The 14375-nt window shown below is 42.2% G+C and overlaps 1 protein-coding gene across 14 annotated transcripts in view; it reads right to left on the reverse strand.

The window, feature by feature from the left end:
- abcc9 (ATP-binding cassette, sub-family C (CFTR/MRP), member 9) overlaps nucleotides 1-14375 on the reverse strand; it is a 65792-nt gene that overhangs the window by 42886 nt on the left and 8531 nt on the right. For all 14 annotated transcript variants that reach the window (XR_002275953.1, XR_002275949.1, XR_002275951.1 and 11 more), the window contains 13 exons: nucleotides 10390-10531; nucleotides 10146-10261; nucleotides 9777-9943; nucleotides 9549-9650; nucleotides 9159-9299; nucleotides 8880-9068; nucleotides 5134-5298; nucleotides 4050-4205; nucleotides 3816-3950; nucleotides 3546-3708; nucleotides 3218-3258; nucleotides 2957-3099; nucleotides 2578-2686 (listed from right to left, as the gene is read on the reverse strand). Coding sequence is in view for 3 of the 14 variants with exons in the window: in XM_020613332.1 (XP_020468988.1) it covers nucleotides 2578-2686; nucleotides 2957-3099; nucleotides 3218-3258; nucleotides 3546-3708; nucleotides 3816-3950; nucleotides 4050-4205; nucleotides 5134-5298; nucleotides 8880-9068; nucleotides 9159-9299; nucleotides 9549-9650; nucleotides 9777-9943; nucleotides 10146-10261; nucleotides 10390-10531 (1769 nt within the window). In the remaining 11 variants the exon portion in view is untranslated. The remainder of the gene's footprint in view (nucleotides 1-2577; nucleotides 2687-2956; nucleotides 3100-3217; nucleotides 3259-3545; nucleotides 3709-3815; nucleotides 3951-4049; nucleotides 4206-5133; nucleotides 5299-8879; nucleotides 9069-9158; nucleotides 9300-9548; nucleotides 9651-9776; nucleotides 9944-10145; nucleotides 10262-10389; nucleotides 10532-14375) is intronic.

Consider the following 14375-nt stretch of genomic DNA (forward strand, 5'->3'; position numbering starts at 1 on the left):
GTGGCCACTCAGTAACTTTTCATGGTCATGGGCCATGGTTAATGTCGAACCCTGATGCTGATGGGGTTTTTCTTATTTCACCGCACTCATTTATATGAACCTGATTCCCTGCTAGTCACAGATACTGCCCACCTTTGTACATCTTTGTCAAGTCTTCCCAGAGGATTTGCTTAATTGCTCATTAGGAACTTGTCCCAGCTCAAGTCTGGGCTGATGTTATACAGCGCCACTGAGCACCCTGTTAAACCAACCTGTTGCCATTATGAAAACGATGTGAGTCACCTAGGGTAACATGGAAGGAATGTGTGCAGTGTCATCCAAGATCCAAATTGTCCATGAGGAAACACTGGTTGTTAAACACAACACTTTAAAGACATTTCTTGGCACCCTCAGTGTGCTTTGTTAACACCATCTGTTTTAAATATACAATAAATGTTTGGATTTAACAAATGGTCTAATTGCTTGTACAGTAACATGCGGAGGGAGCTGAAGGTTCGAGTTGCCAAACATCAGCTACGAAACATTAATGACTTGGAGAGGATCTGCAAAAAGGAGTGGGTCAAAATCCCCCCTGAGATGTGTGCAAACCTTGTGGCCAACTACACTTGGGATTTGTGAATCATTTCAGTCAGGAGGATTTTAGATTTCCTTTTACAAACCCCTCAAGTTTTATAATAAATTAGGAAAACTGTCTCTTTTGACTTCCTTGTTCTTATTTGTGCAGTTTTTTTTAAACCCATAATGGTTAAAATTTAATCAGACACAAGTGGCAGCCTTTTTTTTTTTGCTCTTTTACTGTGTTCTTCACCTGTACCACTTCTCATGACACACATCGTGTAGTGCTTATTTGTTCTATCTATTCTATCGACATGGATTTTTTTCCAACTCCAAGATGGCTGTGGACTCATGTATTCGAGGGATCAGCTGTCCACCCTCTGGACAATGGCCTGCACTGGTTAGGTTCCCCACATATCTCAGGAAGTGAGGCAGCTGTACCGAGGCTGTAGAGCTGACGCTAAGCTAAAGGCTAGGTGCTTGGCAAAGTGGTGGAGGTACAACCCCTCAGTTCCATCAGTGGTTATGGGTAATGTTAACTCACTGGCCAACAAGACCAAAGAACTACCTGCACTGGTGAAGAACACAATGATCTACAGGGAGTGTAGTTTGCTTTGTTTCACTGGACATGGCTAACCACTAGCATCTCAGATGCTAACATAGCTCTACCCCACAGACAGAGACACCAAGGTGAGTGGGAAACACAAAGGTGGGGGACTTGCAATCTTTATTAACACCAGGTGGTGTAACCCAGGGCATGTAAATCTGCTGTCAGGACATTGAACTTTAAGCCATGAGTCTCTAGCCTTAATACATGCCCATAGAGCTTTCACACGCCATTTTTTGTCTTTGTTTACATTCCCCCATGGGAAAATGCGGAAGCATCTCGAGACATCATCCACTCGACTATCGCGAGACTGCAGATGCAGCACAGTGATCAGTGATGTTTGTGGACTGTCCAACCAGAGGAAATAGGACTACTGACTTCCTTATGCTAATGTGAAGGATGCATACAATGTCACTCCTCTGCCACCACTGGGGAAATCAGACCACAATCTGGTTCTGCTTCAGCCTCACTACAAACCACAGGAAGTCAGGCAACCAACTACCACACACTCCTTCAGGAAGTGGTCTCCTGAGGCTGAGGAAGCTCTGAGGGACTGCTTTCAGTGTACTGACTGGGGAGTGCTGCAGGAGTCAAGCGGTGAGGACATTGAGGGGATTGCTAACCACATCATCAAGTATCTATCTATTTATGTAGGTACAGAAATAACATGTTAATGGAATCCTTTCAGAAAAACAGCATTTGAAAATTTGACACATTTAATCATTTTATCTAAAACATTTATTTGGAAATAGAACAGAACCAATGTAAACATCCATTATTTTTGGGGGAAGCCAACTTTCACGTTCCATACTTTTCATAGATGTACATCCACACAGTTTTACAATGCAACCAAAGTTTAGAACAAAACGTAATGTAGGTTCAGCTGACCCTTGACCTACCGCTGCTACTACTACTACCGTTACTGCTGTCTTGCATCATTGCATATGCACATATCAACACTGAAATTAGAATTTACAGGTATCCAGGGCTTAAAACAAGGACAAAATATGTGCCTGAAATTTTGCATGTGTGTGGGTGTGTGAACTACAGATTAGTTAAAAGATACGTATCACACTGCAGTGCTTTTTCAAAGAAGTGCACTACGGTCAGGTGCATAACTGAGATGACACTTTAGTTAAAGTAAAGGTAACAAGGTAAGGTAAAAATAAGGTCTGTTTTATTGATACAAAACACACAGCGAAAGCCTAATCTTTTAACCCTGTGCTATGTACAGGGTACAACAATGGCTGATACAACGATACAATCTAGACTGTGAGTACTGTAGCATACAGATATGTCTCTGTGATTTTTTATATTAAATTAGCTAGAAAATAAAAACTGATTAACTATTTGCTTTCTGCAGTAAATGATCATTTATCAGGTTTGTTGACTGATCCAGTATCAGTGAGACTCACCGTTCCTGAATGTTTTTTTCCAGCTTCCAAGGGAACAGACATGTCACCATTTCTCCAGCTGTCATCTCCAATTTCATCACTCTGAAGAAACTCGCCAAGCTTCTGGACACTGTGGACACACAGACCATGAGTACATGTCATTGTGACAATACCAGTATTCTCTCAGGAGCATAGAGTTTCTCCTCACTGCCCTCAGGTTTCCTTCATGTTCCTTAAATTAGACTGGAACCACTTCTAGTTCCTTGTTTACTCAGGCCTGTATCCCCTTCTCTCTCTTTCACTCAAAATAGTCTTACCAGTTAGACCCACCAGTAGCAGTCAGTATCTTTATAATGAAAATGGATACGACACAAGGCAAGATTATATCACACAGACTCACCTGACCAGAGCCTTCACAGCAAATCTGACAACAGTGGAGAGCAGGAGGAGCGGGGTGACCAGGATGTGGAACAACGCTAGAGCTGCAAAGGCCTCAGCAGGACTAGGAACGGTGCAAGTGATGAAGTAATGCATCACAAACGTCTACAAAACAAGATTTCAAATTTTACCATTCCTCTCCTATGCTGATATTTTTGTTTACTGCTTTATTGATTTCCCACTAATGAGGTGTCTCACTGCAAATGTGGTAGCACTGCCCTACCGCAAGCACAGCAGCGATGGGAAGAGCAGCATTCATGAAAACTGCAAAGAGACAGACAACAGGTTTTACTGCAGTGCTTTAAGCAAAGTAGAAAAGTAATTTAGATGAATTAAGTAATGTTTCAGTGAAGTAAGTAATGTTTCAGTGAAGTTTCACAACATACTTCAAGGTCTAAATATATCAAGTATTTCAACTACAAAGCAAATCAACAACTACTTAAACTTGATTTTCTGTGATATTAAGTATTTAAAGATATTCTGTAATTGCCATTTTCTGCAATAATACAGAATGTCAGTTGGCCTAATTCAAACTCATGGTTTCATCTTACTGGACATAGATGTGTACAAAGCAAAGGTCTTGAGACTGGTGAACTCTTTGCCTCTGGTCTCCTCCACACTATCACAGAAGATATTCTCCCAGGCGTACAGCTTCAGCAACTTTATGCCCTTTAAGATCTCTGTGGTCTTCTTCAGACGATCTGTAGAGTGTTCCTGGAAGAGACAGCAGGGGATAAAAATGTATTCATCTGACCAATCTGCAACTAACAATACAAGACAAAACGTTTTACATCATGAAGCTCATGAAGTATAATACTTACTAGTGTGTTTTTTTGTGTATCTGCCAGCTTTGTTGCTATGAGGTATTGGATGGGAGCTAGGAGAACTATGACAGATGCTCCCATCAAGGCACTCCAGCCCAGTAAATAGTAGAGTAGGACCACTCCCATCACAATCTGCAAACAAAACAGAAGATGAGAAACATCACCATACAGTATAAACATTTTAATGCCTTTGTAGCACTGAAGTATAGCCAGTAATGTATGGAGTCCTACCTGTACAGGCATGGCCCACAGGTTGGGGCAGAGGAAGAGGAACCACATCAGCTGGTTGGTCTCTATGGCAACCAGGTTGTTGATCTGCCCCAGTGTCATCTCCCCCATAGACATGTTGGAGGTGGACAGATGCAGGATTTTGTTGTAAATCATTGCCTAGTTAATGAAACAAATATGAAATTATAACATTACAACACTTAAAGTTAACATGATTATCAGGGCTGCGTGTTGTTGGAAATGTACCGATACTAGAACCAAGATGATACAGGTACCACAACAAAGTCTTTATTAAATAAAAAAAGATTTGTACAAAAAATTGAAAGAATAAAATGTTCTAAAATTTACTAAACTTTAATTTAAATTTGTCCAATCAAAAAATGCTGAGGTTTGATACCCAGCCCTAGTAATAAATTAGATTTATGTTTTGGCTTTTATTATATAAAATCTCATCTTTTCACATCATGTATTCCTTATATGATGTATTTAAAATGCATGTAGTGACACATAGGTTGTCTATGAGAAGGTCTGATCTGAACTAATCCAGCACATTACACACATTTTCATGAAAATGTGTGTAATGGACAGACGCAGGATTTTGTTGCTATGAGGTATTGGATGGGAGCTAGCAGAACTATGACAGAGGCTCCCACCAAGGCACTCCAACCTTCAGCAGAATAGTTTTGTGTGGTTCAAAATCCCATGGTCTAAATGCCAGAGGCTGTATTCCACTGAGAGGTTCAACCAAATTAATTTATGGCTGACATGACTGAAAAATGTAGAAATATGTATTTTGATAACATTTATTTAGAGCACCCTGGAGATTTTTGACCCTTGGAATAGGGAAACTCATACTGTTTGTTTTCAGCACTGAAATCAGCTGGACAGTTTTCACAGTGCATGCTAGGTCTCTGTAAACTCAGTATTTAAAATGATCTGCTATCAAATCAGGTGCATATTGTGAAATGAGCAGCCATGGGCTCTTAAAACTATACACTTAAGATTTGTTAAACTTCTCAAAGCAACACCTCAATATGGAAACAAAATTCAATTTATTACATTTATCTTGCTAGGATATTTCACTCACCAGCAAGGCTCCCCGCAGGTTGATGCCTGTTTCAATGGTAACATAGTACGAGGCCTGCAGGAAGGTCCGCTGCAGGATTAAAGCCAGGAAGAGAAGAACAGCCAGGACTGGAGTGTTCTGCAGCAGCTTGATTGAGGACATGAAGTAAACACCAAAGTACATCTCCTATAAGCACAAGCGCGCACACACACACACACACACACTTACAATAAAACAGCAAGTTCTTCTTTGCAAACTGCACATACTACGAACAAAGTGACCACCCTAACATGAACTTGTATCAGATCTGCTGTTTCTTCAGTGCACAGATTCAGCAAAACTAGTTGTTTTGTGCAACAATCTTTATTTTAATCACTGAATGAGAGACATTATGTGCAAACTTTGGTGGATTATATGTAAATATTTTATTACTGCCATCCTTAGAAACAGTACAATGTTTCCTTTTTACTTTCAGAGTCAAAATTTTATTTAATGTGCAACAACCGGTGCAGCGCAGCAATGCAGTGGTTAGAGCTGTTGCCTCACAGCAAGAAGGTTCGGGGTTCGAGCCCCGGCTGACCCAGGGCCTTTCTGTGCAGAGTCTGCATGTTCTCCCTGTGCCTCTGTAGGTTCTCTCTGGGTACTCCTACAGTCCAAAAACATGCAGCTTAGGTTGACTGGTGACTCTAAATTGACTGTAGGAGTGTGAATGAGTGTGTGTGGTTGTTAGTCTACATGTCAGCCCTGTGATAGACTGGCAACCTGTCCAGAGTGGACCACGCCTCTCGCCCAGTGTCAGCTGGGATTGGCTCCAGCCCCCCGCAACCCTATTCACCCTATTCAGGATCAGCAGTATAGATAATGGATGGATGTGCAATAAATATGAATGTCACTTTCGGCTTTTCCTATTAGGTGTCGCCACAGCGCATCGTCACACTCACGACTCCATTTGGCACGTTTTACACCGGATGCCCTTCTTGACGCAACCCTGACTCAAACCTGGGCACAGCGGCAAGAGCACTGAATCCTATCCACTAGTCTATGTACTGCTCAATGTACCAGGCTGATCAAGCTGATTGGTGACAACAAAGAGTATAGATGTCCCCATCATCAAAAATCCAGGGTTACATGTACACCTATGGTTGGGTAATATGATCATACGTCATGGTGCACATGAAAAAAATATCATACATACACCAAAATATATCCAGAAAGTTTCTGAACTGGTTGCCCAGACCTATATTCTGCATGGTTTGCACTTTCTGTTGCTTGTAAATACTGCTTATTTTTGTTATATTACACAGCCTTATGCTGGTTTGCTGTTTGCACATTGAGAGCCGATGTACCTGAGTCAAATTCCTCATGTGTCCAACACACCTGGCCAATAAAGCTGATTCTGATTCTATATATACACACACTTATTTTATATAATAACGAATTGAATGTAATAATTTTAATAATTAATATTACTGTATATATATTGTGATTAATTTCATACAACAGGATGAAAACTCCCGCACACAAACACGCACACAGAGTAGCATCAAAAAGCTCAGTCTGATGCTCAGCAGACCTCCCGTCTATATCTACAGAGTGAGAGGTGAGTGGGGAATTTTCCATGTCACTCAGAAATGCAGCCCTGCTCTGTTCTCCATCTCTGTTGCCCATTGTGCCCACTTCAACAGGCACAGACCCACATGAACACATTTTCACCATCGACTATAACAACATTCAACCAAACAGACTGAACGAATAAGCTTACTGACCACTTTATTAGGTACACTTTGCTGGTACCGGGTTGGTGTAAAGGGATGGCAACAATACTCAGGCAGGCTGTGGCATTTAAACAATGCTGCGTTAGTACTAAGGGGCCCAAAGTGTGCCAAGAAACCCTCCCCCCCTCACACCATTACACCACCACCACCATCCTGAACTAATGCTGCGTTAGTACTAAGGGGCCCAAAGTGTGCCAAGAAACCCTCCCCCCCTCACACCATTACACCACCACCACCATCCTGAACTGTTGATACCAGGCAGGATGGATCCATGTTTTCATGCCGTTTACTCCAAATTCTCACTCTACCATCTGAATGTCACAGCAGAAATCCAGACTCAACAGACCAGGCAACGTTTTTCCAATCTTCTATTGTCCAATTTTTCAGAACGACAAAATCCCAGTAGATCATCACTTGCTGAAATACTCAGACCAACAACCACGCCACGTTCAAAGTCACTTAAATCACCTTTCTTCCCCGTTCTGATGCTCAGTTTGAACTTCAGCAGATCGTCTTGACCATGTTTAAATGCACCGAGTTGCCGCAGTGTGATTGGCTGATTAGACATTTGCGTTCACAAGCAGTTGAACAGGTGTAACTAATAAAGTGTCCCGTCACTGTAAATACAGTCATTACAAAATGCCTCTCCTAACACCTCTGTCTGCGTTATGGCCTTTGGAGGAGTCTGGCTTGGATTTAAGAGGAATCAGTGTCTGTGCTCTGTCTGCCAGCATCTTCTGTAACAGTGTCTGCTTTCTGTCTGCCTGCAACACCTTCTGTATCGTGCTGCCATGTGCCAGTATTATTGTTTTGTATTAGTGTAATAGTTACAGGGTTTGTCCAGCCGACACTGATTTATGAACACTGCTGCAGAATCTGAAAAATCTGGGATAATGAAGTCTAGATTATCAATGTAGTGCCAAAATGATCAGTCGATTAACTGGTTAATCAATCGCCAAAAAGATTTTATCAACACTTATGGAGCATAAGCACCAAACTTCTACATGTTCTACATTCAAAGATGTGAGGGTTTGAGTTTTGGAAAGTGAGGAAAGGTGATAATATTTGGCCAGTCCTCATTTCTTCTGTTAGGTGCTGTTTTAGGGTTAAGGCTTAACCTAAATTTAACGGTTAACTTTAGTTTTAGGCAAGTAGATGTCATGGTTAAAGTTTGGTTTAGGAAACGTGTATTATCACTTATAAAAAACTATGTGTGCTCGTTTGTGTGGAAGAGTAATGTCATTTCAGCACCAGCGCATTATGACATTACACATATACTGTCACATCAGACATAGCATCCATCACACTGAGACATGTAGTCACACAGACACACACAAACTGATGGTAACATAATGACTGAGAGCAACGGTGGCATTACATTGAGGGTGGGTCATCTGTTGCTTGTCTGGACTGCTCAGCAACACAGACAAGCACAGACACAATTTGTGTGTGTGTGAGAGACGTGTGGACAGCCCATGATGATGCACAAATTTCTACTTAACCTCTAATAAAATGATTCTGTGTAAACCTGCAAAAAAACACAGATTCAGATTCCCAGTTATTTCTCTAATGAGAAACGAATGATGTTGCAAGTTGTCGTCTGTGATCACCACCAGCTGTTCAAATGTGACTCTCTCATGGCACTGGGTCCATCAGTTCCTGCACAAAGTCAAAGCAGTAATTTTCTATCTCACAGCTGTCGAGGTCAGAAGCAGACCTCTGCAGTGAGCGGCCACTATTATTTACTCCAGTGCATACTATTATATATGTAGCAGCTATATGCAGTTCACTTAATGACTATCACAGCCGACTTCCAGCCTTTGATTCGTCTTTACTGTTGAGTAAAATGTCAGTCGTGTTGTTTTCTGTTCCATGAACCCTGCTTCCCTCTCTGCAGAAGACCTCAAGACCACTCCACTGTCAAACTGAAGCTAAACAGGTCACAACAAGTCCACACACCCGCCTCTCTGGCTCACACAGTCTCATACATACACCCTTGTCTGATGCATCTGCGTTATCACCATCCTTCAGGTGGTTCACGATGCCAGCGATGCAGAGAGGCCCAGCAAAGCCCAGCAAGTCTGCCAGGTAGCGGAAGGTGCTGCTGAGCAGGATGGGACGTCCAATGGCTCGATACGTGGAGCGCCAGATTGATGGGGCACGATCCGGATCCTCCGGTGTCTGTGTGAAGAGAGACGGACCGAAGTCTGTGTTTCTTCATACATAACATAGCTCTAGTGTTAAATCGGGGTTAGGCCTCCATCTGCTCACCCTCTGATCCTCGTAGGCATCTTTGAGCCGCAGGTAGTTGGTGAGGGCTCTCATGGCGATGGGCAGCTTGCCGATCTTCTTCAGCTCTATAGGCCTCTTATGGGCTCCAATGATGAGAGGATTCATCCACCAATATGTTGCCTAAAAATGTGCCAAGAAGACTTTCTGTGCTCTGCTGCCAAGTAGTGCTCTAGTAGCATCTGTGACTGCCAGTACTGATGAGCCATAAACATTATGATGGGGTGTGACAAAAGGTGAGCTGAAACTGTGAACCTGAGGCACTTCTCAGGTCTAACTTGATTTGTAACATCTACGTGTGACCTAAACATTTGAATTTGTTAAATTCTTTAGTGTCAAAAAATGTCTAAAATCTAAAATGTGTTTGTCTACCTTGGAGAGCAGGTTGACAAACGGCTGCAGAAAGCGAACCCCCAAGTCCTGTAAGTCTTCTGGTGGTTTCACCTTTTGGGGGTTTGCAAAGAAAACATATTTCTACAGGGAGACACAAGAAGACACAAGAACAATTAACATATGTGACAAATTAGGAACTTGTTGTTTCACTTTCCCTCCTGAGTTCAACACATTAACAGTTATTTACTGTGAAGTGATACTACTTACCCTGACTCTTATGACGTTGATCTCCACAGCCATCAGCAGCGCATACAGGATCACTATCAGGGCTGTGATACAGAATCTCAGGTGCCGTGGTCCAACACTGAACTCTGCATACTTCCAAAGCTTAATGGACTTTGTGATAAATGCCAGCACCCAGTAGATGAAAAGGACTGTGCAGCAAGAGAAAAGTGATAAAATGTAAAATTACTAGGCTGCTGTGGTCATGCTGAATAAAGAGCAGCTATTAAGTGGCCTAATTTGCATGTAAAAATACATACTGGCTCATTTAAAGGCTGGGAAATGTGTAGCTATCCAGTTTTTCACAAATAGACCTTAAAGAATAAAGATGAGGCCATCAGGGCTGAGACTTACCCAGCAACAGTTTGGGAAAGTTAGATGTCTCTATGTTGTGATAGTAAACAACTGATGTTGTTGCTGCTATGAAACCCATGAATGCAGGCATGTAGAGATGGAGGTGGTCCCTATTGCTACAGTGGGAAGCAAAACGACACCGGTTTCATTAACATTATATCATCTAACTTTGCTAAAGCCAACAGAAACACACTAGTATTTTGTGCGATAACACATGTGCCAACACATCTCTTTGAGGTCTCACTCATTGGACACAACGCCCTCTGCAAACTCGCAGACATGGACAAACAGCAGCAAGAAGGTGAGGATCCATCTCAGGTTGTGGCCGGGGAAATGTAGCCATGTGTTATGATGGATCTGGACCTTGGAACTCTGACTGCCCCAACCTGAAAGACAGACACAGAAACAGACAGGGAGAGAGGGAAAAATGTTATGATGAATCTGACCTTGACACCAACTTATTAACAGAAAAACAGTTGCTGAATAATTGTAATTTTCTGTCATGGACTAACTGGCTAAATGATTCATTGTCACAGCTCTAAATACAACATAAAATTCAAATCTTGGGTGGCACACCAACGCAGTGGTTAGAGCGGTCACCTCACAGCAAGAAAGTTCCCGGTTTGAGCCCCGGCCAACGCAGGCCTTTCTGTGTGGAGTCTACATGTTCTCCCTGTGCTGCGTGGGTTCTCTCCAGGTACTCCAGCTTCCTCCCACAGTCCAAAGACATGCAGCTTAGGTTGACTAGTGACTCTAAATTGCCCATAGGAGTGGGTGTGGGTGTGTGTGGTTGTTTGTCTACATGTCAGCCCTGTGACAGACTGGCGACTTGTCCAGGGTGGACCCCGCCTCTCACCCAGTGTCAGCTGGGATTGGCTCCAGGCCCCCGCGACCTTATTCACAGTCAGCAGGATAAATAATGGATGGATGGAAATCAAATCTTGATGCTTCAGTATGAAAATATATCACCGCCAAAACATTTGAGAGCACAAACCAAACTTCAAGCACTCCTCATTTTGCAAGTCAGAGTTTGAAAGTGTGCAGGCCCTGATGTGTCAGAGCAGAATCAAATTTGAGCGCAAGGGAGGACAGAATCATGAGCATAACAGATGACTTGGTTTGTGCGCTCTCAACCATTTTGGTGGTGATATGTTTTCATACTCTAAAATTCACAATACAGTTTGTGAAAGCATGTGTGTCAATTAGGGGTGTCGCACTATACCAGTAAAATGGTGAATGATCTAATACTTGTATAGTGCTTTTCTATGCAGCGCACTCAAACACTGATTGCCACTCAATGGGGAAAAAAAAACAAAGAAGAAGACCAACCAGCTAGGTAGCTACCGTACCAGAGTGTGTGGCAACTACTACCGTGAAAAACCATGTGGGAGGAAATCAAAGAGCGGGACAATCTATCTGCACCTGAAAAGAGTTAGGTCACCAGTGTGAGCATTCTTTGGCTTCCTTAAAAAAGATGGGATGTTAGACACTCCCATCTCCAGGAGGTGCCAATCAACAGTTAGCACAAAAGGGAACAATACCACCAAATTGTTTATCCACCTTCTCCTCCATCATCCTGCAGTGTCAAAAAAGCAAAAGAGAGCCAGGGATTCAGGTCAGCTAATGCTATCAGTGGGTAAGAAAAGTACTAGTTCATGTCAGGATGAAGCCATCACTAAATCACTGGCCTACTTCATAGCAAAGGCATGATGTCCTTTAGAACTGCAGAGAGACCAGAATAGCACTGATGAACAGCTGCTCCAAAATAAAAAATCCCAAGAAGACAACACTTTTCTGAAAAAGAAATCCCACACTTGTACCTAAAAGCAAAAGCTGACATTGTCAACTCTTTGTCTGAAGCTGAAAACACTTTGCATTTACAACTGATCTCTGGACCAGTAACTGTTCTTTTTGCACGCTTTTGTATTTAAGATAAGTCAATGATATACTTATTCCAACTTGTATATTATAAACTGGGTGTGCATTCCTAGGAAGTTAACTAATGTCAGCTAATCACCGTGCACTAAAATCATGGTCATACATAGCTTTTATGGGTTATTTCAGACCAAACTTAACACTTCTTCAAAGAGCCAAACTGGCTTCTAAAGCTTTCGCAGTAGAGTAACATCTGAAGGTATAAGGAGGGAGCTGCCTATCAATGCAGACTTGTTATTTTGGGAGGATTTGGGGTCTTGTACTGAATTAATAACATGTAAGAGGGAGGTCTACAGGGAATTCTGTTTGCAGGTTCATGGTAGTCGATTACCGAGTGAATATCTCCACTTAAAAACTTCAAGTAGTGTTTGGAGCTTTAACAGGTTTCAAACATGCCACCCCAGAGCAAGAGGTTATGCTGTGTTCCTGTGTCCAGGGGTTAGCAGATCGTCACCTTCAAAAAAGTTACAGACTCTCTCTCTCCACCTCCCTATACTCAAATTTTGAATGCAAGTCATTTGGCAAAAATAAAGCTAAAGATAAATCTGACAGATAGCATTACTTTGTTTCTTAATATTTTCTGTAGATATCATTATCATGAATATTTTGGCCACAATAATCGTGCAATGAAAATCTGACATCATGACAGCCCCAGTGTCAGTTGAACCTAAATGTACTTGATTGGTAAAAAAAAGAACAAGACTGTGGGAGCTCAGATTATAATTCTTATTCTATTTGTTGCTGCTCTCAACTAAATGGACTGTGGCCATTTAGGAGGCTCGGGGGACAGAGACCACAGAAAAACACAGAACCAGGAAGAATCAATTAGCATGTCCTCGGGGAGCAGGCTGGGGGCCTCTGTTCAGGACCATTCCCATAAACCTCTACACACACACACACACACACACACACACACACACACACACACACACACAACCAGTAACTAAGTACGCATTCAGGAAGAGTTATTCTCTGCAAAGTATCACACCACCAACAATGTAGGAAGGAAGAACAGAACAGAGGTAAATAAAACAACTGCTAACCAAACCGCTGAATGCTCTTTTATAATTTTGTTCATATTGCAGTTTTGTTTACTGCGTTTTACTCTTTCCTGCAGCAGCAGACCAGTCCCAACTGGGTCAATGAACTGTTGCTCTAATCTCTTCTTAATACCCTTCAGAGTTGCTTAATGTGCACACTGGTGACAAAAAGTACTTGTGTGTGGGACAGGGAACGTTCACATCACTGACTGATCTGCTCTCCTTGCCGCATGTCACAGAATAACACATCTCAGTGGGAACCAACACAACATTTCATCATTTACTTCTATTGTGACAGATCAGGTTTTCCACCATTTCCTGCCTTCACTGCCCTGTTCAGAACATGTAGAAAACATCCTGCTCATAAATACAGCAGGGATTCATTTTGTTGAATCTGAATCAAGTATCAAATTGTAAGATTTGAGTCTTATAGACTCTAGTTACTTTATAAGCTTTAGTTACTTCTCATACCTTATTTTCCTTTAGTTACCTTTCATAACTTTATCTTACTTGTTTATGCATATTACAGCTGTACTGATGATTGTCCAGAACTACTGAGCTTTGGTTATTTTTAATACATTTATTTTCCTTGCTTATATATCTTTCAATTGTATTGATGAGAATCAAGTAGAATCTGCCCACTTTGAATACTGTAACTTCTGCATCTCTTTGAGACCAGACAGCCTATTTACATTTTAGCAAAGGCCTGTTTTACAATCACACCTCGACCCACTTAGCATATCCCAAGCTTTGCTTTGTCTTGGGATGTCCTGCAGAGGCCGGGGGCTCACCACCTGAGAGACACCCACACACACATACCTAGATTTACCATATTTCAACATGGAAGTGCGAGCTCCGGCTCGCACCAAATGACCAATAGGATCACAAACTATTGAAGGTTGCACCTCTGTCCAGGGTGGAGCAGCCCAAGAAGAGAAAATGTATTGTAAGACCTTAATTCGGGGTCAGTGGATGGAACTCCTGCGGGAGCTCTATCCCTCTGATCCCAGTGCTGTAAGGCCTACCTGTGATCAGACATTCAGTAAACTTTCTGCTGATTTTAAACAGTCCTCTCCTGTTGTCACTTCTCATGCTTCCAACAAAAGAATTGGGTTAATTTCTAACTAAATCTGCTCATCAAACTTAAAATTCTTTTGAACCCATTGTCTAATCCAGGGGTGGGCAAACTACGGCCCGCGGGCCACATCCCGCCCCTTGGGCCTTTTAATCCGGCCCCCCGACGATTGGGACAGGG

This window comes from Monopterus albus, unplaced genomic scaffold (genome assembly GCF_001952655.1).
Source record: "Monopterus albus unplaced genomic scaffold, M_albus_1.0 scaffold132.1, whole genome shotgun sequence".
NCBI classification, from domain to species: Eukaryota; Metazoa; Chordata; class Actinopteri; order Synbranchiformes; family Synbranchidae; genus Monopterus; species Monopterus albus.